The 24217-nt window shown below is 60.9% G+C and overlaps 2 protein-coding genes across 4 annotated transcripts in view; one reads left to right on the plus strand and one right to left on the minus strand.

Annotated features, from left to right (window-relative positions):
- Window positions 1-16834, minus strand: part of DTX2 (deltex E3 ubiquitin ligase 2) — a 63335-nt gene extending 46501 nt beyond the window's left edge. For all 3 annotated transcript variants that reach the window (XM_064166303.1, XM_064166304.1, XM_064166302.1), the window contains exons 1-2: window positions 16773-16834; window positions 4431-4754 (exon numbers count right to left, since the gene is read on the minus strand). In XM_064166303.1, the coding sequence (XP_064022373.1) occupies window positions 4431-4704 (274 nt within the window). In that variant the 5' untranslated portion in view covers window positions 4705-4754; window positions 16773-16834. The remainder of the gene's footprint in view (window positions 1-4430; window positions 4755-16772) is intronic.
- Window positions 16835-23153: 6319 nt separating this feature from the next.
- Window positions 23154-24217, plus strand: part of SSC4D (scavenger receptor cysteine rich family member with 4 domains) — a 28277-nt gene continuing 27213 nt past the window's right edge. Inside the window, exon 1 of the mRNA XM_064166754.1 lies at window positions 23154-24181. Within this exon, the coding sequence (XP_064022824.1) occupies window positions 23154-24181 (1028 nt within the window). The remainder of the gene's footprint in view (window positions 24182-24217) is intronic.

Genomic DNA, 24217 nt, shown 5'->3' on the forward strand with positions numbered 1-24217 from the left:
CTGTCCAGGTGGTCAAGGTCCTGCTGCAGAGCCCTTCTGCCCTCCAACCCAGCCACATCTGCCCCCAGCTTGGGGTCATCTGCAAACCTGCTGGTGATGCTGCAGGGGAAGGCCTGATGTGGAGTCAGAGTTTTTGTTACCAGCGACTCAGCCACAGGCAGAACCACAGCACTGTTTGGGCTGGAAAGGACCTCCAAGATCATCCAGTCCAACCAGCAACCCAGCACCACCACGGCCACATGATTCTTCCACACCTCCAGGTGCAGCACTTGCACAAGATCAAAGAGCTCTGAGCTGCTGGAGGGCAGGGAGGGTCTACAGACAGACCTGGCCAGGCTGGATTGATGAGCCGAGGCCAGAGGGATGAGGTTCAACAAGGCCAAGTGCTGCCTCCTGGCCTTGGGTCACCACAACCCCAGGAAGGCTCCAGGATGGGGCCAAAGTGGCTGGAAAATAGCTTGGCAGTGAGGGGATCTGGAGGCACTGGTTGGCAGCAGCTGGAGATGAGCCAGGGTGTGCCCAGGTGGGCAAGAAGGGCACCAGCAGCCTGGCCTGGCTCAGCAGTGGTGTGGCCAGCAGGAGCAGGGCAGGGATTGTGCCCCTGTGCTGGGCACTGGGGAGGGCACAGCTTGAGCCCTGGGGTCAGTTTTGAACCCCTCACTCCAAGGACATTGAGGGGCTGGAGCAGGTCCAGAGAAGAGCAGCAGAGCTGAGGAAGGGTCTGGGGAACAGGGCTGGGGAGGAACTGGGGCTGTTCAGACTGGAGAAGAGGAGGCTGAGGATAGACCTTATGGCTGTCTCTGAAGGGGGACTGGAGCCAGGTGGGGTTGGGCTCTTCTCCCAGGGAACAAGTGACAAGAGGAAATGGCCTCAAGGTGACCCAGGGAAGGCTTAGGTTGGACATAAGGAACAATTTCTTCCCCTTGAGGGTTGTCAAGGCCTGGTCCAGGCTGCTCAGGGCAGCGGTGGAGTCCCCATCCTAGGAGGGGTTTCAAGGCCATGGAGATGTGGTGCTGAGGGCCATGGTTTAGTGGTGCCCTGGCAGTGCTGGGCTCAGGGTTGGACTCCATCAGGGTCTCATCCAGCCTAGGGACTGAGAGTGGAGAGAAGGGAGAAATGTTTGCCCCTGAGGGTGGGCAGAGCCTGGCCCAGGCTGCCCAGAGAGGTGGGAGCTGCCCCATGGCTGGCAGCAGTGCAGGGCAGGTTGGCTGTGAGCAGCCTGCTCTGGTTGGGTCTGTCCCTGCTGGCTGCAGGGATGCAGTGGATGGGCTGGGAAGTCCTTTCCCACCCAAACCGTTCCACAATTCCATGGAAACAAGACAGGTGCCAGCTCTTGTGCTCCACTCTGTGCTGCTCTCAGCCACCCCCCCAGCAGGGCTCCCAGCTGCTCCACCAGGTCACAGCAGAGCTGCCAAAGCAGCCAGCTCCCAAAGCTCCTCACCCAGAGCCCTGCTAGAAAAGCCTCATCCTGAGGTCACCAAGTGAGGACTCAAAACAGGGATGCAGCTGTGAGGAGCACTTGCACCTGCTCCAGCCCTGCCCACTCCTGCAGCTGGCCCAATCCAGCCATGGCTCATTCCTTGCTCTGACTGGCAGGAAGCCAGCCTGGTGCCCAGCTCGGGCTGAGGCTGGGCCCTGGCTTGGGCATGCTGGCAGAGAGCTGCAGAAAGCACTGTCCAAAGCGGCAATTTGGGATCTCCCTGCATCTCCCAGGGACGAGGAGCCTGCATTCCACCCCTTCTAAGCCTCAGCTGCTCAGCCACAAAGCAGGGAGGGGAGGAGGAATGCAGCAGCTTCAGAGCTCTCTGACCCCCGCAGGGATGGGATGGGAATGACAATGAGAGTCTGAGCCTGAGCCTGAGCTCAGCCTGCCCTCCCTGTAGCACCTTTGTGGGCCACAATAGGACACTGGGATCCAGGCACCCACAGCAAGACTGCAGCTGGCACCAAGCTGTGTGCTGTGCTTGGCACACTGGAGGGAAGGATCCATCCAGAGGGACCTGCACAGGCTGCAGAGCTGGGCCCAAGCCAACCTCATGCAGATCAGCAAGGCCAAGTGCAAGGTTCCTGCACCTGGGTCAGGGCAATCCCAAGCACAAATCCAGGCTGAGTGAGAAGTGGCTCAAGAGCAGCCTGCAGGAGAAGGCCTTGGGGATGTCAGTTGGTGCCCAAGTGCCCAGAGCCAGCACTGGTCGCTGGCAGCCCAGAGGCAGCTGTGTGCTGGCTGCAGCCAGAGCAGGGAGAGCAGCAGCACAGGGAGGGGATTCTGCCCCTCCAATCTGCTCTGCTCTGCCCTGCCTTCACCTGCAGCACTGCCTCCAGCTCTGGGAATCAGCACAAGGAGGACCTGGAGCTGCTGGAGGGGATCCAGAGGACACCATAAGGTTGCTCATAGGGCTGGAGAAGCTCCCCTGTGGACACAGGCTTGGAGAGCTGAGGCTGTTCAGCCTGGAGAAGGCTGCAGGGAGACCTCGGAGCAAACTGAAGGGGCTCCAGGAGAGCTGGGGAGGGACTTTGGCCAAGGGCTGAGAGTGCCAGGAGGAGGGAGAATGGCTTTGAGCTGGGAGAGGGGAGAGTGAGAGTGGAAAGGAGGAAGAAATGCTTGGCAGTGAGGGTGGCATGGAGCTACATGCCAAGGGAAAGCAGCTGGCAGCAGGGTGGCAGAGGGAATGTGGGATTCAAACTGGGAGGGTCTGGATTGCAACAAAGGGAGGTCTTCAGTGGAGGTGAGCGGGGGACAAAGTTTGCAGCTCTGAGGGCTCTTGTTCAAGCTCACCAAGCACCCCTCCAGCTCACTAAGCATCCCCATGCTCACCAAGCACCCTCAAGCTCACCAAGCACCCCCAAGCTCACCAATCATCCTCAAGCTCTCCGAGCATCCCCATGCTCACCAAGCACCCCCAAGCTCACCAAGCATCACCAAGCTCACCCAAGCTCAACAAACACTCCCAAGCTCATCAAGCACCCCCAAGCTCACCAAGCACCCCCAAGCTCACCAAGCACCCCCATGCTCACCAAGCACCCCCAAGCTCACCAAGCCCCCTCAAGCTCACCAAGCACCCTCAAGCTCACCAAGCACCCCCATGCTCACCAAGCACCCCCAATCTCACCAAGCACTCCCAAGCTCACCAAGCACTCCCATGCTCACCAAACACTCCCAAGCTCACCAAGCACTCCCAAGCTCACCAAGCACTCCCATGCTCACCAAACACTTCCAAGCTCACCAAGCACTCCCATGCTCACCAAACACTCCCATGCTCACCAAACACTCCCAAGCTCACCAAGCACTCCCATGCTCACCAAGCACCCCCAAGCTCACCAAGCATCCCCATGCTCACCAAGCACCCCCAAGCTCACCAAGCACTCCCAAGCTCACCAAGCATCCCTAAACTCACCAAGCACCCCCAAGCTCACCAAGCACCCTCAAGCTCACCAAGCACCCCCATGCTCACCAAGCACCCCCAATCTCACCAAGCACTCCCAAGCTCACCAAACACTCCCAAGCTCACCAAGCACTCCCATGCTCACCAAACACTCCCAAGCTCACCAAGCATCCCCATGCTCACCAAGCACCCCCAAGCTCACCAAGCACTCCCAAGCTCACCAAGCATCCCTAAACTCACCAAGCACTCCCAAGCTCACCAAGCATCCCTAAACTCACCAAGCACCCCCAAGCTCACCAAGCACCCTCAAGCTCACCAAGCACCCCCATGCTCACCAAGCACCCCCATGCTCACCAAGCACCCCCAAGCTCACCAAGCACCCCCATGCTCACCAAGCACCCCCAAGCTCACCAAGCACTCCCAAGCTCACCAAGCATCCCTAAACTCACCAAGCACCCCCAAGCTCACCAAGCACCCTCAAGCTCACCAAGCACCCCCATGCTCACCAAGCACCCCCATGCTCACCAAGCACCCCCAAGCTCACCAAGCACTCCCATGCTCACCAAACACTCCCAAGCTCACCAAGCACTCCCAAGCTCACCAAGCACTCCCATGCTCACCAAACACTCCCAAGCTCACCAAGCACCCCCAAGCTCACCAAGCACTCCCATGCTCACCAAACACTCCCAAGCTCACCAAACACTCCCAAGCTCACCAAACACTCCCATGCTCACCAAACACTCCCAAGCTCACCAAGCACCCCCATGCTCACCAAGCACTCCCATGCTCACCAAGCACTCCCATGCTCACCAAACACTCCCAAGCTCACCAAGCACTCCCAAGCTCACCAAGCACTCCCATGCTCACCAAACACTCCCAAGCTCACCAAACACTCCCATGCTCACCAAGCACCCCCAAGCTCACCAAGCACCCCCAATCTCACCAAGCACCCCCAAGCTCATCAATCACCCCCAAGCTCACCAAGCCCCCCCAAGCTCTCCAGGCACCCCTCCCGAGTCCCCGGCGCCCCAGGCGGGTTCCCCTCACCGGTGTCCTGCCGGAACTGGGTCATGCTGGGGATGTCGATCACGTAGGGTGCCAGGGCAGGGTCTGCCTGCCCCAGCGGGATGCTGCTGCCCGGCCCCGTGCCCGAGCGCCGGCCCCGCTGCTGGGCGGCCTGGAACTGCTGCTCGATGTAGCCGCAGACGCTGCCCGGGTAGGGTCTCCAGCGGCCCAGCTCGTCCTGCCACTCCCACACGGCCACGGCCGCGCTGCTGCCCGGCCCTGCCGAGCTGCCTGCCGCTGCCTGCGCTGCTGCCATGGCCCCGAGCCGGGCACCGCTGCTGCCGTCACAGCATCCTCCAGAGAGACCTGCGGGGAGGAGAGCAGACACTGCTCAGCGCCAGCGCACCACCGGGGAGGGCTGCAGGGGCACAGCCTCCAGCTGTGCCAGGGGAGCTGCAGAGACCTGCCCGGGGAAGGGCAGCAGGGCTGGGGAGGGGCCTGGAGCACAGCCCTGTGAGGAGAGGCTGAGGGAGCTGGGGGGGTGCAGCCTGCAGCAGAGGAGGCTCAGGGCAGAGCTCACTGCTGCCTGCAGCTGCCTGCAGGGAGGCTGTAGCCAGGTGGGGTTGGGCTCTGCTGCCAGGCAGCCAGCACCAGAAGAAGGGGACACAGCCTGGAGCTGTGCCAGGGCAGGTCTAGGCTGGATGTTGTTAGGAAGTTGTTGTCAGAGAGAGTGATTGGCACTGGAATGGGCTGCCCAGGGAGGTGGTGGAGTCTGTGTGGCTGGAGGTGTTGAAGCCAAGCCTGGCTGGGGCACTTAGTGCCATGGTCTGGTTGGTTGGGCAGGGCTGGGTGCTAGGTTGGGCTGGAGGAGCTTGGAGCTCTCTTCCAGCCTGGCTGACTCTGTGACTCCTCTCTCCCTGCCTCTTGCCACCAAGGAGCAGAGGCTGCCACCTCGTCATTCCTGCTGTCCCTGGATGTCTCCCCCTCCACGAGACAGCCCCAGGGCATGATGCTGTGCAGCCAGTCCCAACTCCCCTGCCATGCCCAGGGACACCCTACCCTAGAGCAGGCTGCACACAGCCTCAGCCAGCCTGGCCTCAAACACCTCCAGCCATGGGGCCTCAACCACCTCCCTGGGCAACCCATTCCAGCCTCTCACCACTCTCCTGCTCAGCAACTTCCTCCTCACCTCCAGCCTCACTCTCCCCACCTCCACCTTTGCTCCATTCCCCCCACTCCTGCCACTCCCTCACAGCCTCAAAAGTCCCTCCCCAGCTTTTTTGGAGCCCCCTTCAGATCCTGGCAGGCCACAGGAAGGTCCCCTGGGAGCCTCCTCTGCTCCAGCCTGCACAGCCCCAACTCTTTCAGTCTGTGCTCACAGCAGAGCTGCTGCAGCCTCTGAGCATCCTCCTGGCCCTGCTCTGGACACTCTCCAGCATCTCCACAGCCCTCTTGTCCCAGGGGCTCCCGAGCTGGATGCAGGATTCCAGGTGGGGTCTCAGCAGAGCAGAGCAGAGGGGGAGAATCCCCTCCCTGGCCCTGCTGGCCACACTGCTGCTGCTGCAGCCCAGGCTCTGCTTGGCTCTCTGGGCTGCAAGTGCACACTGCTGGCTCCTGCTGAGCTTCTCCTCCAGCAGCACCCCCAAGTCCCTCTGCTCAGGGCTGCTCTCAGCCACTCACTGCCCAGCCTGGAGTTGTGCTTGGCATTGCCTTGCCCCAGCTGCAGGACCTTGCACTTGGTCGTGCTGAACTTCATGAGGTTGGCCTGGGCACAGCTCTCTGGCCTGTCAAGGCCCCCCTGAGTGGCTGCCAGCTGCCAGCCACACCAATGGTGTCCCAAAGCCATACCCCCCCAGTGCCCACACTGCAGTAACCAGGCTCAGCCCTGTGCAGAAGATGCTCACTGAGCAGCAAGGAGAGCACCAAGGAGGTGGTTGGCCTCAAAAGCCTCTGGTGGAGGGCAAAGGAGGTGTCAGCAGCCACTGCCCACCAGTGCCACCAACCCTGCAGGCTAATTCAGAGCAAAACCTTCCTGGAGACTCTGCTGCCTATGGCCTGGGGCACCAACACCACCAGATCCACTGCAGACCTGCTGCTGCGCTGCATTTAAAGAGGTTCTCCTGCCCCTCTTCTCTGACAGGTCACAGTAAGGTCACCTCAGAGCCTTGCCCTCTGCAGACTGAGCAGCCCCAAGCCCCTCAGTCTCTGCCCACAGGAGAGAAGCCAGAAGAGAGCTTCACACATGGCCTGCAAGTGGCAGCTACGTGGGGCTCGGCGTGGGCCAAGGGTGGGTGGGCAGGAGAACCAAAGCAGCAGGGCAGGACAGGGGGGGACAGACAGCCTGTGCCAGGGCTTCAGCAGGTACAGCCAGCTGCAGCTCCTTGGAATGCCTGGAAGCAAGGGAGAACCTGCACCCCTGGAGGCTCAAGGTGTGAGGAGATGATCTGGGGAAGAGGAAAGAATGGGGTCAGAACCTTCAGCCAGCCAGAGGCACGCAGGGCAGAGAGGAAATCCTCTTTTACTCCCAGACAGAGCTTCACCACCACTCTGAGCCTCCAAGGGAGATAAGAAAGCAGATCCAAAGCCACCACATGGCCAACAAGCTGTCCAAGAGCCACCAGAAGCCTGAGCCTCAGCGTTCCTTGCTGTGTCGTGGCAAGGAATCCCATCCAGACCATCTGCCTCAGTGCCTGGAGGCCAGACACAGCCCCTGGAGACGCAGTGGGAAGGAGCAGAGCTCCTCCTGTTTGCACACCAAGTTACCTGCTCCCCCCCAGGTCTCACACCACCAACTGCTGCTTAGCTGCCCGCAGGCAGCTGGGGGCCTCCTCCCCAGGCGAAGGAGAGCTGCAGACCTGCGGGAGGCAGAGCAGCAGGCAGGGCTTGCACTGCAGGGGATGCCAGGCTGCCTCCACACCCACGTCCCTGCGGCCAGCAGGGCAAGGACACCCCCAGCAGGTCACTGCCACCTTGCTAGAGCTGCTCTGAGATCAGCGAATCACAGCTCCGGGCTGCACCTAGGGCTGGAGGAAGCTGTTCCAGATGCTGCCTGCGGGCAGTGTCAGATGCTGAGTGGACACAGACACAACGAGGGCCAGGAGGATGCTCAGAGGGCTGCAAGTGCAAGGTCCTGCATCTGGGGCAAGGCAATGCCAAGCACAACTCCAGGCTGGGCAGTGAGTGTCTGGAGAGCAGCCCTGAGCAGAGGGACTTGGGGGTGCTGCTGGAGGAGAAGCTCAGCAGGAGCCAGCAGTGTGCACTTGCAGCCCAGAGAGCCAAGCAGAGCCTGGGCTGCAGCAGCAGCAGTGTGGCCAGCAGGGCCAGGGAGGGGATTCTCCCCCTCTGCTCTGCTCTGCTGAGACCCCACCTGGAGTCCTGCATCCAGCTCTGGAGCCCCTGGGACAAGAGGGCTGTGGAGATGCTGGAGAGTGTCCAGAGCAGGGCCAGGAGGATGCTCAGAGGCTGCAGCAGCTCTGCTGTGAGCACAGACTGAAAGAGTTGGGGCTGTGCAGGCTGGAGCAGAGGAGGCTCCCAGGGGACCTTCTTGTGGCCTGCCAGCATCTGAAGGGGGCTCCAAAAAAACTGGGGAGGGACTTTTGAGGCTGTGAGGGAGTGGCAGGAGTGGGGGGAATGGAGCAAAGGTGGAGGTGGGGAGAGTGAGGCTGGAGGTGAGGAGGAAGTTGTTGAGCAGGAGAGTGGTGAGAGGCTGGAATGGGTTGCCCAGGGAGGGGGTTGAGGCCCCATGGCTGGAGGTGTTTGAGGCCAGGCTGGCTGAGGCTGTGTGCAGCCTGCTCTAGGGTAGGGTGCCCCTGGGCATGGCAGGGGGGTTGGCACTGGCTGCTCCTTGTGGTCCCTTCCAACCCTGACTGATTCAGTGATTCTATTCTATGATCTATCCTGCTGCACCCTGAGCCCTGCAGAAGCCACTGGCCTGTGAGTGTCAGCAGTGTCCCACTGGCAGCAGGAGCACCACAAGGGACAAAAAGATCTCTCCTTGCTGGTGAACACCAGGACAGCCTCACTGCCCTGTCTGCTCTGTTGGCTGCTCCTCACAGAAGGCTGCACAGAATCACAGCCACACACAAGGGCAGGGGCTGGAAGGGACCTCCAGAGCTCAGCCACAGCAGCAGCACCCAGAGCAGGTCACACAGAACACATCCAGGCAGGGTCTGAGGATCTCCAGAGAGGGAGACTCCACAGCCCCCCTGGGCAGCCTGTGCCAGGGCTCTGCCACCCTCACAGGGCAAAAATTCCTCCTCAGGTCTCCATGGAACTTCCTCTGCCTCAGCTCCCACCACTGCCCCTTGTGCTGGCACTGGCATCCCCCAGCAGAGCCTGGCTGCAGCTCCTGGCACTCACCTGCACACATTGATCACCACTGCTGAGGGCACCTCTCAGCTCCTCTGCTCCCAGCCCCAGCTCCCTCAGGCTCTCCTCCTAACAGAGCTGTTCCATTCCCTTCCCCTCTGTCACCCTCACAGGGAAAAAAGTCCTTACACAACACCTTCACCTCCACTGGTGCTGGTGGCAAACTGCTCCAGGCCACCAAGAGAAGACCCTGGCCCTGCAACCCACCTCTGCCATGGGATTTGTTCCCCTCTCATTGTAGGATCAGAATTGCTTGGGTTGGAAAAGCCCTCTGAGGTCACAGGCTCACAGCACCACACAGGCTACAAAGCCCCTCAGGAGCACCATACAGTCACAGAATCAGGCAGGCTGGAGGAGAGCTCCAAGCTCAGCCCAACCTAGCACCCAGCCCCAACCAACCAACCAGACCATGGCACTAAGTGCCCCAGCCAGGCTTGGCTTCAACACCTCCAGCCACACAGACTCCACCACCTCCCTGGGCAGCCCATTCCAGTGCCAATCACTCTCTCTGCCAGGAACTTCCTAACAACATCCAGCCTAGACCTGCCCTGGCACAGCTCCAGGCTGTGTCCCCTTCTTCTGCTGCTGGCTGCCTGGCAGCAGAGCCCAACCCCACCTGGCTACAGCCTCCCTGCAGGCAGCTGCAGGCAGCAATGAGCTCTGCCCTGAGCCTCCTCTGCTGCAGGCTGCACCCCCCCAGCTCCCTCAGCCTCTCCTCACAGGGCTGTGCTCCAGGCCCCTCCCCAGCCTTGCTGCCCTTCTCCAAACACCTTCCAGCACCTCAACAGCTCTCTGCAATTGACCAGCCCAGAACTGGACACAGCACTCCAGGGGTGGCCTGAGCAGTGCTGAGTACAGGGGAAGAAGAACCTCCCTTGTCCTGCTGCCCACACTGCTCCTGATGCACCAAGCCCAGCCCAGAACCCTGCTCTACAAGAGTCACCTTAAACCACAGCCCCAAGCACCACATCCAAACCACCCTGAAACACAGCCAGCCTGGGTGACTCCACCACCTCCCTGGGCAGCTCATTCCAGTGCCTGACCACTCTCTCTGTCAATAACTTGTTCCTAATGTCCAATCTAAACCTCCCCAGGCTCAGCTTGAGGCCATTCCCCCTTGTTCTGTCTCAGTGACCTGTGAGCAGAGCCCAGCAGCAGCCTCTGCACAATGTCCCTTCATGCAGCTGCAGACAGCAATGAGGTCTGCCCTCAGCCTCCTCTTCCTCACACTACCCATCCCCAGCTCCCTCAGTCCTCCAGTCCAACCATCAACCCAACACCACCATGGCCATTAAAGCACATTCCAAAGTGCCACATCCTCACCTTTCCTGAACAGCTCCAGGGACCAAGCATGGTCACTTCACTGCTCTAAACAGCAGCAGGTTAAACCTTGAGGTGTCCAACCTGAAACTGAGGTGCCAGTACCTGAAAGGGGGATCTAGGAGAGCTGGGGAGGGACTTCTCACAAGTTCTGGTGCCCCCAGCACAAGAAGGACATGAAACTGTTGGAGAAGGTCCAGAGGAGGCCACAAAGATGATCAGAGGGCTGCAGAACCTCCCCTGTGAGGACAGGTTGGGAGAGTTGGGGCTGATCAGCCTGGAGAAGGCTGCAAGGAGACCTCAGAGCAGCCTTAGAACCATTGAATTATAGAATCAAGCAGGTTGGAAGAGAGCTCCAGGCCCAACCTAGCACCCAGCCCTGCCCAACCAACCAGACCATGGCACTCAGTGCCCCAGCCAGGCTTGGCTTCAACACCTCCAGCCACACAGACTCCACCACCTCCCTGGGCAGCCCATTCCAATGGCAATGGGTACCCATTCCATGCAGCACTTGAAGGGGCTCCCAGGAGAGCTGGGGAGGGACTTTGGACAAGGGCTGGGAGTGCCAGGAGGAAGGAGAGTGGCTTAGAGCTGGGAGAGGGGAGATGAGGAAGAAATACTTTGCAGTGAGGGTGGGGAAGAGACTGGCACAGGTTGCTCAGGGAGGTTTTGGCTGCTCCCTCCCTGGAGGTGTTCAAGAAGCCAGGCTGGATGATGAAGTTTTTCCTGTCCAACCTGGTGTTGAACAGCTCCAGGGAGGAGGACACCCACAGCCTCCCTGGGCAACCAAAGGTTGCCCAGGGAGGCTGTGGGTGTCCTCCTCCCTGGAGCTGTTCAACACCAGGTTGGATGAGGCCTTAACCAACCTGGCCTAGAGAAAGGTGCCCCTGCTTATGACAGTGGGGGGGGTTGGAACTGGCTGATCTTGAAGGTCCCTTCCAACTCAAGCCATGCTGTGGCTCTGTGGGACCTGCCTGTGCCAGTTCTCCTCAAAGGCAGGTTTCACACCAGCACATCTCCTCGGGCATCAGCAGCCTGCCCACACTCACACCAGCAGGAGTCAAAGCAGGGCTGCAAGGTTTGCTGTCCCACCCACCCCCTCCCTCAGGTGGCTCTGAAGCCCAAGAAGAGACCCAACACCTTTTATACCCCAAGGCTGTTGCCACTAAGTAGTCACCTGCAGAGCAGGAGAGCTGAGGGAGGCTGTTTGGAGGCAGTTGGTGAATCCTGTCCCTTCCTTTCTCAAAGAGCAGCAGGAAATGGGAAAGGAACATCCCAGATGAGAGTCACCTCAGACACACACACTGGGACAGGGGCTGGGTGACAGAAGCTCCTTGGTCCCCTTCCTGGGCTGGCAGCAGTGGGTCCTGGCCCATGCAGAAGGTGGTCAGGGCTGGCGGCACAAGCACTGCATCCTCTGATCCTTGCTCCCAGTTTGCTGATGGCACCAAATTGGGGGCAGTGCTGACACCCCTCAGGCTGTGCTGCCATCAGCCAGACCTGGGCAGGCTGCAGAGCTGGGCAGAGGGAACCTCACAAAGCTCACCAAGGGCAAGTGCAGGGTCCTGGCCCTGGGCAGGAACAACCTCCTGCAGCAGGACAGCTGAGGGGGGACCTGCTGGGAAGCAGCTGCAAGGAGAAGGAGCTGGGAGTGCTGGGGGACAGCAAGTGCCCATGGGGCAGCAATGTGCCCTGGGGGGCAGGGAGGCAAATGGTGTCCTGGGGAGCATGGAGGAGAGAAGAGTGTGGGCAGCAGGGCAAGGGAGGTTCTGCTCCCCTTTATTCTGCCCCAGGGAGGCCACATCTGGAGTGCTGGGTCCAGCTCTGGGCTCCACAGCTGCAGAGAGCCAGGGAAGGGCTGGAGAGAGCCCAGGGGAGGCTGCAGAGCTGCTGAGGGGCCTGGAGCAGCTCTGGGAGGAGCAAAGGCTGAGAGCCCTGGGGCTGAGAGCCTGCAGAAGAGCAGCCCCAGAGGAGATCTCAGTCATGCTCACAAACACTTGAAGGGTGGTGTCAAAAAGGGGCCAGGCTCTTCAATGGTGTCCTGTGACAGAAGGGGCAGCAAAGGGCACAAAGTGTCAGGCAGGAGGTTGGCTGTGCAGAGGAGGAGCAAGTTGTTTGTTGTGAGGGTGCTGGAGGCCTGGAGCAGGCTGCCCAGAGAGGCTGTGCAGTGTCCTTGTGTGGAGAGCTTCCAACCCCCCTGGCACTGTGCTGCTGGGCAAGCTGCTGTGGGTGCCCTGCTGCAGCAGTGGGATTGGACTGGATGCTCTCCAGAGGTCCCTTCCAATCCCAACTATCCTGATTCCACATCACAATGAAAAAACTCCTCCTGTGCTGGAATTGCTGGTCCAAAGGAGGGGTGAGAGGCTTACTGCAGCCTCCTGACAGCTCTGGCTGCTCAAAGCAGCAGCTGTTCGCAGGGGCTGGGCAGTGAGGAATGCAGGAGGGCTGCAGTAAGCCCCAATTACACGAGTCTCTGAGCTAGGGCAAACAACAGAAGGGCCCAAAGTGGCAGCTCCTTCCCCCTCTCTGGGAACCCAGCAGCACATCAGTACTCTAAGTTGAGCTGTTCAGCAGCAGAGCTGCTCTGTGCTTTTCAACCGACTCCAGGCACTGCTGAGTGGCAGCCCACGGCAGGGGGCTAAGGGGGGGAGCTGACAGAGATGTGTGCAGATCCCAGGATCCCAGCATGGGGGGGGCTGGAAAAGACCTCTGGAGAGTATTCAGTCCAAACCCCACTCCTGAAGCAGCTTGCCCAGCAGCACAGTGCCAGGGGGGTTGGAAGCTCTCCACACAAGGACACTCCACAGCCTCTCTGGGCAGCCTGCTCCAGGCCTCCAGCACCCTCACAACAAACAACTTGCTCCTCCTCTGCACAGCCAACCTCCTGCCTGCCACCTTGTGCCCCTTGCTGCCCCTTGGCCTGTCCCTGGGCACCACTGAGCAGAGTCTGGCCCCAGGCTCTTGCCCCCCACAGCTCCTTTAGCTCTTGCTGAGCATTGCTCAGCTGCCCTCTGGGGCTGCTCTTCTGCAGGCTCTCAGCCCCAGGGCTCTCAGCCTTTGCTCCTCCCAGAGCTGCTCCAGGCCCCTCAGCAGCTTTGCAGCCTGCCCTGGCCTCTCTCCAGCACTTCTCTGCTTCCCTACCACTGTGTCGCCCAGAGCTGGACCCAGCACTGCAGCTGTGGCCTCTCTAGGCCATAGCAGGGGGCAGGAGAACCTCCCCAGCCTGTGGCTCAGACTCTCCCTCACGTCCCCCAGGACACCCTCTTGGCCAGCAGGGCACTGTGCTGCCTGGCAGCTGGCTGCAGCTTGGGCTGTGTTCTACATCCCACCTCTCCAGCACTGCTTTTGGGATGCAGGCAGGAGCAGCCACACTTCAGTGCTAAAATCCCAGGGACTGTTAAGCTCACCTTGAGCTTGAAGATGCCTTGAAAAGCTAAAAGTCAGAGCAACACCTAAAGCAGTGCTTCAGCAGCCAGCAGAGCTGGCTGTGGTCTGACACCCTCCAGACTGCTCCATCCTAGAGGAAGCCAAAGCCCTGACTAAGTGCCACATTAATTACCCTGCCCTAGTGCCCTCCATGGAGGAGGTAATCCACTGGGTGGGCTCAGAGCTTCAACCACGATTTGGTTGGATCTTTACATGCTGGAGTGGGTCCAGAAGAGGCCACCAAGATGATGAAGAGGGCTGGAGCACCTCTGCTACAGGGACAGGCTGAGAGAGTTGGGATTCAGGCTGGAGAAGGCCCCAGGGAGATGTCAGAGCAGCATTTCAGCAGCTGAAGGAGACCTACAGAAGGCTGGGGAGGGACTTTTTAGAAGGGCCTGTGAGGACAGGACAAGGGACAATGGTTTGAAGCTGGAGCAGTGCAGACTCAGATTGCACATCAGGAGGAAGCTCTGCACAGGGAGGGTGGTGAGACACTGGCACAGGTTGCCAGGAGGTGTGGTTGAGGCCCCATCCCTGGAGACACTCGAGATCACATTCAGCATGGCCCTGAGCAGCCTGATCTAGCTGGGGATGGCCCTGCTGACTACAGGGGGGGTGGCCACAAGGACCTGGGAGGGTCCCTTCTGACTCGATGCAATCTGTGAATCCCAGCCCCACCTCTGAAGCGTTTACCCACATGGCTTCAAGCAGGGCTGTGGGCAGGCAGAGACCTGGGAGCACTGCACTACTGCTGCCCAGGGCAACCCTCCCTGCTGCCCAGCTCCAGCCATCAGTGCAGCTGTGGAGCTGTAGGATGGTAGCAGAGCCCTGGCCAGGCTGCATGGGTGGGCAGAGGTCAATAGGATGAGACTGAACAAGGCCAAGGGCAGGGTTCTGCACTTTGGCCACAACAACCCCAAGCAGCACTACAGGCTGGGGACTGAGTGGCTGAGAGCAGCCAGGCAGAGAGGGAGCTGGGGGTGCTGGCAGAGAGGAGCTGAAGGGTGGGCAGCAGTGCCCAGGTGGGCAGCAGAGCCAATGGCATCCTGGGCTGGCTGAGGAGCAGTGTGGGCAGCAGGACAAGGGAGGTGACTCTGCCCCTGTGCTCAGCACTGCTCAGGCCACCCCTGGAGTGCTGTGTCCAGCTCTGGGCTCCTCCACTGTAGAGAGCTGTTGAGGTGCTGGAAGGTGTTTGGAGCAGGGCAGCAAGGCTGGGGAGGGGCCTGGAGCACAGCCCTGTGAGGAGAGGCTGAGGGAGCTGGGGGGGTGCAGCCTGCAGCAGAGGAGGCTCAGGGCAGAGCTCATTGCTGCCTGCAGCTGCCTGCAGGGAGGCTGTAGCCAGGTGGGGTTGGGCTCTGCTGCCAGGCAGCCAGGGACAGAAGAAGGGGACACAGCCTGGAGCTGTGCCAGGGCAGGTCTAGGCTGGGTGTTGTTAGGAAGTTGTTGTCAGAGAGAGTGATTGGCACTGGAATGGGCTGCCCAGGGAGGTGGTGGAGTCTGTGTGGCTGGAGGTGTTGCAGCCAAGCCTGGCTGGGGCACTGAGTGCCATGGTCTGGTTGGTTGGGCAGGGCTGGGTGCTAGGTTGGGCTGAGTTTGGAGCTCTCTTCCAGCCTGCCTGATTCTTGGGCCCTACGAATGCAAACATTTCAGAGCCTCGGTTCACTGTCACACCTCCTGCTGCTTCCTGAAGCTGAGCTTTCTTTCACTTTAAAAGCAGGCTCAGAAAATTCACAGGGCTGAGAAGACTTCTAAAAATGCCAAGTCCCTTTTTAAGCTCCTGCAGTGAAGTTGCCAGTGCTGATAGCAATTTCACTGAGACACACTGCCTTCTGTGTGTGTGTGGGGGGGAAAGAAGCAGAGGCTCAGCAGCCCCTGAGCTGGGCTGTGTTAAAGCAGTAACCCACAGACTGGTACGACAGAGACTTTCCAGCAGGCTGCTCAGAAGTGAAAGTGCCCAGGAGGGGTCTGTTAGGCTCCGTATGAGACACGGAGCTGGAAAGGCTGCAGAGGGCCCAAAGGGATGGAGTAGACAGGGGTTAGGAGAGCACAGAGCACCAGGAGGCAGAGGGGCTGCAATGAGCCCATTACCCTGTGCAGGGAACAGTGTCACAGGTGCCCTGTGCCACCCTGACCCCACAGCACCCAGCCAGGGTCCCCTCCTCACCACCCCCTCTGCGTGTTGGGGTGCAGCACAGCAGGAGGCATGCAGACAGGGGTGGCAGAGGTTTGCTGCTGCTGCCAGGCCACCCCTGCCCGAGCACCTCTGCCTACACCAGCACCCAGCAGGACTGACCCCCTGCGAGCAGCAGCCCAGGGCTGAGAACAGCGCAGGGCAGCGCAGAGGGGGTGCCGGGGGTGGCTCCGCTCACTGCCCTGCCTCCTTCCAGCCCTCACCCACCCTCGTGGCAACCTGACAGACAAGACAACCGAAGAAACCAACCCCCATCACCCCAAACCTGGACTCCTCGCATTCAGAGGAGGCTTTGAGAGTGCCCTCGGGGAAGGCAATGAAGACCACAAGCGAAGCAGCACAGAGTGCTGCCCCACCGGCGGGGCTGGGTCCGGGCACCGAACCGAAGGCAGAGGCAGACCAACCAGGACACGGCTTCACATCCAGCCTGGCGCCCACCTGCGGGCTCCAGGGCCGCTGAGGCTCAATCACTGGTTCGGGAGTCCCTCAAACCCGGGCGTGCAAACCCGGCCGGGCTCCCCCTGCCTCCCCGGAGCTTCGGCCGGCACCCGCAGGGCTCTTCCCCCGCTGCAGCCAGGTCCCGCCGAGGGCAGCCGGGGGCTTGGGGCCAACCTGACCCCTACGCCTGGCCCCCGGAGAGCTCAAGCAGACCCTCGCAGCTGCCCGGCCCCACCGCAGCTCAGACAACCGCCCCCAGGCTAAATCGCGGCCCCTGCGCTTCCAGCGGCCCCCGTACGCCCCTCTCCTGTTCACCCCGGGAGCGGAGCAGGGGCCGGGGCCCGGGGCTCGGGGAACCGCGCCCCTGTGCCCCAGGACGGCAGGGGAAGGCCCAGCTTCCTCCCGGCGGCTCGCCCCAAGCCTGCTCCGCCACGGCTCCGGCACTGACGGGCTGGCGCCGGGCCCGCCGGGCGTCGGTGCCGTTCGCTATCAACCGTAACGGCCCCGTGGGAGGCCCCGACGGATGGCCCAGCTCTGCCCTGCTCGCCACAGAGGCTGCGTGCTTTGCTGTGCTCTGCCGCATCTAACCCAACCCGGCCCGGCCCGGCCCTGCCCGCTCCCAGCCCCGGCGCGCCGCTCACCGCGACCCAGCCGCTGCTGCGGGACTGCACCTCCGGCCGCGGCCACGGCGCCGGCACACTGCGCATGCGCCTGCGCGGCCGCCCGGGGCATGGGGGCGGGCCCGGGGCCAGGGCGGGGGGCGGGGCCAGCGGTATGGGGGAGGGGTTAACGTGTCAGTTGGACGCGCTCATGGCGATGGGGGCGTGGTCCGCCCGTCGGGCGCGGGGTTATGGGGTCTGTCGGGCGGGGTCAAGGCAAGGGGGCGGGGCCAGCGTTCCGGGGGCGGGGTTAATGTGTCAGTTGGACGCGCTCAGGGCGATCGGGGCGTGGTCCGCCCGTCGAGGGCGGGGTTATGGTGTATGTGGGGCGGGGCCATGGCCAGGGGGCGGGGCCAGCCCTTCCCGTCTGCCTCCAGCCGGGTGAGAGCCTGCGGAGCTGTTGGGGTTTCTTTAGGGAGCGCCTCGGGAAGGGCTTGTGGGAAGGGACCTCGCTGCTTCAGGCAGTGCTACAGCTAGGGCAGACCTCTGCTGGGTTCCTTCTCCGATGGGGGCTGCAGGCCCTAAGTCAGAACCACCCTCAGGATGTCACAAAATCAGGAAGTGTTTCACCAGTCCTGACACAGACTCATGCAGGCTGGAAAAGACCTCTAAGATCATCGAGTCCGACCATTAACCCAGCTCTGCCAGGTCACACTAACCCATGGTCCTCAGCACCACCTCTCCATGGCTTTGAACCCAGGGCTTCGCTGCCTGCCCGGCGCCAGCCCCTGTGGCAGCTGCGTACGGAGCTCCTCCGTGCCAGGAGGTGCCACCTAGCGCACGCTGCGCCCCGCGGCAGCCCGCACGCTGCCCCCGCCGGAGGTGTCGGCACCAGCCCGCCCTCAGGTGGATCGTTCAAAGCCTTTTCCAATCCAGACCATTCCTGTCAGGCTTGGACACGGCATCACTATCCATGGAGGTCGGTCTAGATGGACCTTTAAAGGCACCTTCCAAGCCAAAACAGTGTGCCCAGGTGGGCAGCAGAGCCAATGGCATCCTGGGCTGGCTCAGGAGCAGTGTGGGCAGCAGGACAAGGGAGGTGACTCTGCCCCTGTGCTCAGCACTGCTCAGGCCACCCCTGGAGTGCTGTGTCCAGTTCTGGGCTGGTCCATTGCAGAGAGCTGCTGAGGTGCTGGAAGGTGTTTGGAGAAGGGCAGCAAGGCTGGGGAGGGGCCTGGAGCACAGCCCTGTGAGGAGAGGCTGAGGGAGCTGGGGGGGTGCAGCCTGCAGCAGAGGAGGCTCAGGGCAGAGCTCATTGCTGCCTGCAGCTGCCTGCAGGGAGGCTGTAGCCAGCTGGGGTTGGGCTCTGCTGCCAGGCAGCCAGGGACAGAAGAAGGGGACACAGCCTGGAGCTGTGCCAGGGCAGGTCTAGGCTGGATGTTGTTAGGAAGTTGTTGTCAGAGAGAGTGATTGGCATTGGAATGGGCTGCCCAGGGAGGTGGTGGAGTCTGTGTGGCTGGAGGTGTTGCAGCCAAGCCTGGCTGGGGCACTTAGTGCCATGGTCTGGTTGGTTGGTTGGGGCTGGGTGCTAGGTTGGGCTGAGCTTGGAGCTCTCTTCCAGCCTGCCTGATTCTGTGATTCTGTGGCTCTGTGCTGCTCTGACTCTGCTGCAGGCTCACATCCCTGGCGTTGGGTGTCTGGATGTGGATCGATGCTCGCTGGGTGGTTTCCTGCCTGCCAGCTCTGGCAGCTGGCCAGGGCAGAGGGCTCAGGCAAAACAGCTGCCCTGGGCAGAGCTGAAGGCTTCATAAAGTCACAGAAGGTTAGGGGCTGGAAGGGGCTTCTGGAGCTCATCCAATCCAACCCCCCCCTGCCAGAGCAGGCTTCAGCCAGGGCAGGGCACACAGCAACACATCCAGGTGGGTTTGGGAAGTCTCCAGAGAAGGAGGCTCCACAGCCTCTCTGGGCAGCCTGTGCCAGGGCTCTGCCACCCTCTCCGTAAAGCAGCTCCTCCTGGTGTTTAGATGGAAGCTCCTGTTCAAGTCCATGCCCACTGCCTCTTGTCCTGCCGCTGCGGAGCGCTGAGCCTGGCCCCACCTTGCTGCCTCTCTCGCCCCTTAGATGCTTTGTGAGCATTCAGCATCTTCCCCTCAGCCTCCTCTCCTCCAGGCTCGGCATCCCCAGCTCTCAGCCTGTCCTCGGACGGGAGATGCTCCAGGCCAGGTTTGGGACCGTCCCTGCTGCCCCATGCCCGCCTGCTGCCGGCGGCTGCCTCCCTCCGCAGCTGGCCGCTGCCAGCGGGAGGTGGGAAGGAGCTGAAAAGCCCAAATCCCGGGAAATTGCTTCTGCCTTCCCCCGAGGCGGCACCCGGGCTCTGCCAGCACCCCATTTAGGGAGGTGTCCCTGCCCGCCCTCCTGAAACCCGAGCCATTCCCTCCCCACCATGGCTCCTTAGAGGTCTTCCCTTTCTCCTTCTTCTTCCTCTCCTCTTTCTTCCTCCTCTCCTTCTTCTTCCTCCTCTCCTCCTTCTTCTGCTTCCTCTCCTGCTGCGTTTCTTCCTCTCGGCAGTGGGGATGCTCTGCCTCAGGTCGGGATGCTGGGCTGCAGTCCTGCCCTAGGGCTGTCCCCAGCAGCCAGCTCCCGGCCCCAGAGGGGCAGAGATGAGGGCCTGGAGCTGTGCGGTTGATGGCTGAGATCCTTCTGCTCTTTCCCTCACTCCAAAAGAGAAGAGTGGATTCTGGGATCCAGGCTCCAGGCTGGGAGGAAGCTCCAGGACAGGTAGGTGGGTTATGATGCTGGCTTTAGGTTGGTGAGGTCCTTCCAAGGGACAATCTGTGATGGCTTGGGAAGGGGCTGGAATAGCTGGAAGGTGGTGGAAATGATGGAGAGGGAGAAGGGGAGAACTTAAGAGCACCGAAGAGGAGCCAAAGGGGATCAAAGGAAGACCAAAGGCAGAGCAAGTGGAACCAAAATGGATCAAGGGAGGACCAAAGGCTTGTCAAGGAGGACCACAGGGGACCAAAGAGGGGGGAGGGAGACCAGAGGGGCCAAAGTGGGTTAAAAGGGAAACAGAGGGGAACCACAAAGTGACAGCAAAATGCATCCAAATGGGGCCAAGAGGATTCAAAGGGATGTGAAGGGAAGCAAAAGTGGACCAAGGGAAGCCACAGGGGAGCAAAATGGGACCCAAAAAGGGACCAAAGGGGATCAGAAGGGACCCAAAGAAGCACCAAAGGGAAACCAAGAGAAGCAAAAGTGAACTAAGGGGGTCAAAGGAGACCAAAAGGGGATCCAAAGGGCAACCAAAGGGGACCAAAGTGGGGCTAAAAAGGGGGCAAAGAGGAACCAAAGAGGACGAAATGGAGGCCAAGAAGGATCAAAGGGAGACCAAAGAGGTATCAAGGGGGGGCAGAGGGGAATGAAAAGGAGGCAAAGAGAGGCCAAAGACATCCAAGGGGAACCTCTCCCCCGTGTGGGAGAAGGTTTCCCCGAGGGCAGGAAGCAGGTTGGGCAGTGCATGTCTGCTGCTCCTGTGTCACCTGGGGGGAAAGCCAGGCCCTCCTGTGCCCCAGGGCTGAGCCCTGCTCCTGCCCTGTAGCCTGGCACCAGCCCCGGTGGTGGGAGCCGCTGCAGGCTGTGCTGCCTCTCCCACGGGACCCACAGCTGGGGTTTGCCTCACCTGCCAGTGCAGGAGACCTCCGTTTGGAGGCACCCTCGGGAGCCTGTGCTCAGGAGCCCTGCAGAAGGATGCTGAGCTTTGCTGCAGTGCCACAAGGGCTGCAGCTGCCAAGGGTCCCAGCACCCCTGCGTGTGAGGAAAGGGCTGTCTGGGGGTGTCAGTCTGCAGCCAACGCCTGAGGGCTGAGGTGAGGATGGAGGAGCAGGTGAAGAGGCATGGCCAGGGGAGGCAGGGCGGGTTCGAGCCGCTCAGGGCGGGCCGGGGCACAGCAGCGCAGTGGTTAATGCCCTGCCCGGCAGCAGGAACGTGCTGGCTCCAGCACAACGGTGGCGGAGATGACAATGTCCCCGGAGCAGGACCTGCTGCAGGGGTTTGGCCAGGGCAGGGCAGCGGCAGGGCCATCTGTCATCCCTGCCCCGGCGCGCAGGGGGAGGGCCGGCGGGACAAAGGGGGACATTATTCGGTGCCGCAGGAGGGATGAATGGAGTATTGAGAAGCACCTCGGGGACTTCTCATCCCCCACCACCGAGCTGAGTGTCTGCTGGCAGGGCTCCTCCCAGGGCTTGGTCAGCAGGAGCTGGGAAGAGAGGAGGGAGGTGTAACGGGGTCGTAGCCCATCCTTGCTGGCTCCATCCTGCACCTCCAGCACTCTGCTGCCATCACTTCTTCCTGGTGCATTCACAAGGCATTGATCTACCTTCATCCCAAAAAGCCTTGGTCCTGCCATCACCTTCCACTGGTGCACCCAGAAAGCCTTGGTCTTGCCATCACCTTCCACAGGTGCACCCCAAAAACCTTGGTCCTGCCATCACCTTCCACAGGTGCACCCCAAAAGCCTTGGTCCTGCCATCACCTTCCACTGGTGTACCCCAAAAGCCTTGGTCCTGCCATCACCTTCCACTGGTGCTCCCAAAAAGCTTTGGTCCTGCCATCATTTCCTAGTGATGCACCCCAAAAGCCTTGGTCTTGCCATCACCTTCCACTGGTGCACCCCAGAAAGCCTTGGTCCTGCCATCACCTTCCACAGGTGCACCCCAGAAAGCCTTGGTCCTGCCATCACCTTCCACTGGTGCTCCCAAAAAGCCTTGGTCCTGCCATCATTTCCTAGTGATGCACCCCAAAAGCCTTGGTCCTGCCATCACCTTCCACTGGTGCACCCAGAAAGCCTTGGTCCTGCCATCACCTTCCACTGGTGCACCCAGAAAGCCTTGGTCCTGCCATCACCTTCCACAGGTGCACCCCAAAAACCTTGGTCCTGCCATCACCTTCCACTGGTGCTCCCAAAAAGCCTTGGTCCTGCCATCATTTCCTAGTGATGCACCCCAAAAGCCTTGGTCTTGCCATCACCTTCCACTGGTGCACCCCAGAAAGCCTTGGTCCTGCCATCACCTTCCACAGGTGCACCCCAGAAAGCCTTGGTCCTGCCATCACCTTCCACTGGTGCACCCCAGAAAGCCTTGGTCCTGCCATCATTTCCTAGTGATGCACCCCAGAAAGCCTTGGTCCTGCCACCACCTTCCACTGGTGCATCCCAGAAGCTTGGTGTGTTCTCAGCTCCAGCTGATGCAGTCAAAGGCTTGGTCTGGAGGCTCAGGAGCCCACCCAGTGAGTGGTCATGAAGGACCTTGGCTGTGTGGATGTGGCATCAGCAGATGGTCCCACACAGGAGCTCTTCCCACTCCGTGCCAGGAGCAGCAAAAGGCTGAGTGAGAGATCTCCGCAGGGCTCCTTTGTCTCCAGCAGAGAGGACTTCGATCTTCTTAAATCTTCTGACCGTCGGCAGATGCCTCAAGCAGCTGGGCTCAGTGCCCATCCCTTCAGGGGATGTTGCTGCTCCCCCGGCAGGGTCAGGGCTCTGCTTACCCGAGGCTTCGCAGCCAGCCTGTGGCAGCATCCTCAGGGTGGCACTGTCAGCCAGCACACGCTGCTGGCCCAGCCCTGCTGCCTGCTGCCACCCTGCGCTGGCTTCCCTAGCCGCGACCGGGACCAACCCCACCGGGAAGGGGAGAAGCAAAGCTGGAAACCCTCCCCCCGCAGCAGGAAATGGAAGGGGAAATGACATCTCCTCTTCCTCCTTTCCTGCTGCCATTCTCACTGCGTTGCCATCTCCTCCTGGCGTCAGCTCCTCACCCCCCGCTGAACGAGGCTGTCAGGACCTCCAGTCTTGCCGCAGGAATGCCTTCCCCTGCTTTCTCCCAGGGGATGATGCAGGGATGTAGGCAGTGGGAGCCCCTGGGGAAGCCCCTCAGGATGTGCCAGCTAAGGTGGGCAGGTCTCCTCTTGACTCACAGAACAGAATCATAGAACCAAGCAGGCTGGAAGAGAGCTCCAAGCTCAGCCAGCCCAACCTAGCACCCAGCCCCAACCAACCAACCAGACCATGGCACTCAGTGCCCCAGCCAGGCTTGGCTTCAACACCTCCAGCCACGGCCACTCCACCACCTCCCTGGGCAGCCCATTCCAGTGCCAATCACTCTCTGAGCACTCTTGGGTGGTTAGTGTGGAGGACTCGGGGGGCTGGGGCTAGGAGAGCCCTTGGGGGCATTCACTGATTGCAGGGTGATGAACGCAGACAGGTCCAAGGCACCACACCAGGTGCTCTGGTGGCTAAGTGCCATTTGTGAGCACCTGGTGCAACTCCATGAGCACCTCAGAGCAGGCTGGGCACTGGGAAGGCTTCCCTGGGGATGGAGCCACTGTGGCACTCACGGAGCAGATGCCCTCCACGTGCAAGAGGAGCTGGAGATGGTCTCCAGGAGCCAAGGCAAAGCAGAGGGCTGGCCGTGGCTGCGCCCAGCACTCTGCTGCCATCACTTCTTCCTGGTGCATTCACAAGGCATTGATCTACCTTCATCCCAAAAAGCCTTGGCCTGCCATCACCTTCCACAGGTGCACCCCAAAAACCTTGGTCCTGCCATCACCTTCCACTGGTGCACCCAAAAAGCCTTGGCCTGCCATCACCTTCCACTGGTGCACCCCAAAAACCTTGGTCCTGCCATCACCTTCCACTGGTGCACCCAAAAAGCCTTGGCCTGCCATCACCTTCCACTGGTGCACCCCAAAAACCTTGGTCCTGCCATCACCTTCCACTGGTGCACCCAAAAAGCCTTGGCCTGCCATCACCTTCCACTGGTGCACCCCAAAAACCTTGGTCCTGCCATCACCTTCCACTGGTGCACCCAGAAAGCCTTGGTCCTGCCATCACCTTCCACTGGTGCACCCAAAAAGCCTTGGCCTGCCATCACCTTCCACTGGTGCACCCCAAAAACCTTGGTCCTGCCATCACCTTCCACTGGTGCACCCAAAAAGCCTTGGCCTGCCATCACCTTCCACTGGTGCACCCCAAAAACCTTGGTCCTGCCATCACCTTCCACTGGTGCACCCAAAAAGCCTTGGCCTGCCATCACCTTCCACTGGTGCACCCCAAAAACCTTGGTCCTGCCATCACCTTCCACTGGTGCACCCAGAAAGCCTTGGTCCTGCCATCACCTTCCACTGGTGCACCCCAAAAGCCTTGGTCCTGCCATCACCTTCCACTGGTGCACCCAAAAAGCCTTGGCCTGCCATCACCTTCCACTGGTGCACCCCAAAAGCCTTGGTCCTGCCATCACCTTCCACAGGTGCACCCAGAAAGCCTTGGTCCTGCCATCACCTTCCACTGGTGCACCCAGAAAGCCTTGGTCCTGCCATCACCTTCCACTGGTGCACCCCAAAAGCCTTGGTCCTGCCATCAGCTTCCACTGGTGCTCCCAGAAAGTGTTTGTCTCCAGGAGGTCTGAGGCAGCTCTGCAGGGGGGTGGATGGGGTTG

The sequence above is a fragment of the Pogoniulus pusillus genome, chromosome 27 (genome assembly GCF_015220805.1).
Source record: "Pogoniulus pusillus isolate bPogPus1 chromosome 27, bPogPus1.pri, whole genome shotgun sequence".
NCBI classification, from domain to species: Eukaryota; Metazoa; Chordata; class Aves; order Piciformes; family Lybiidae; genus Pogoniulus; species Pogoniulus pusillus.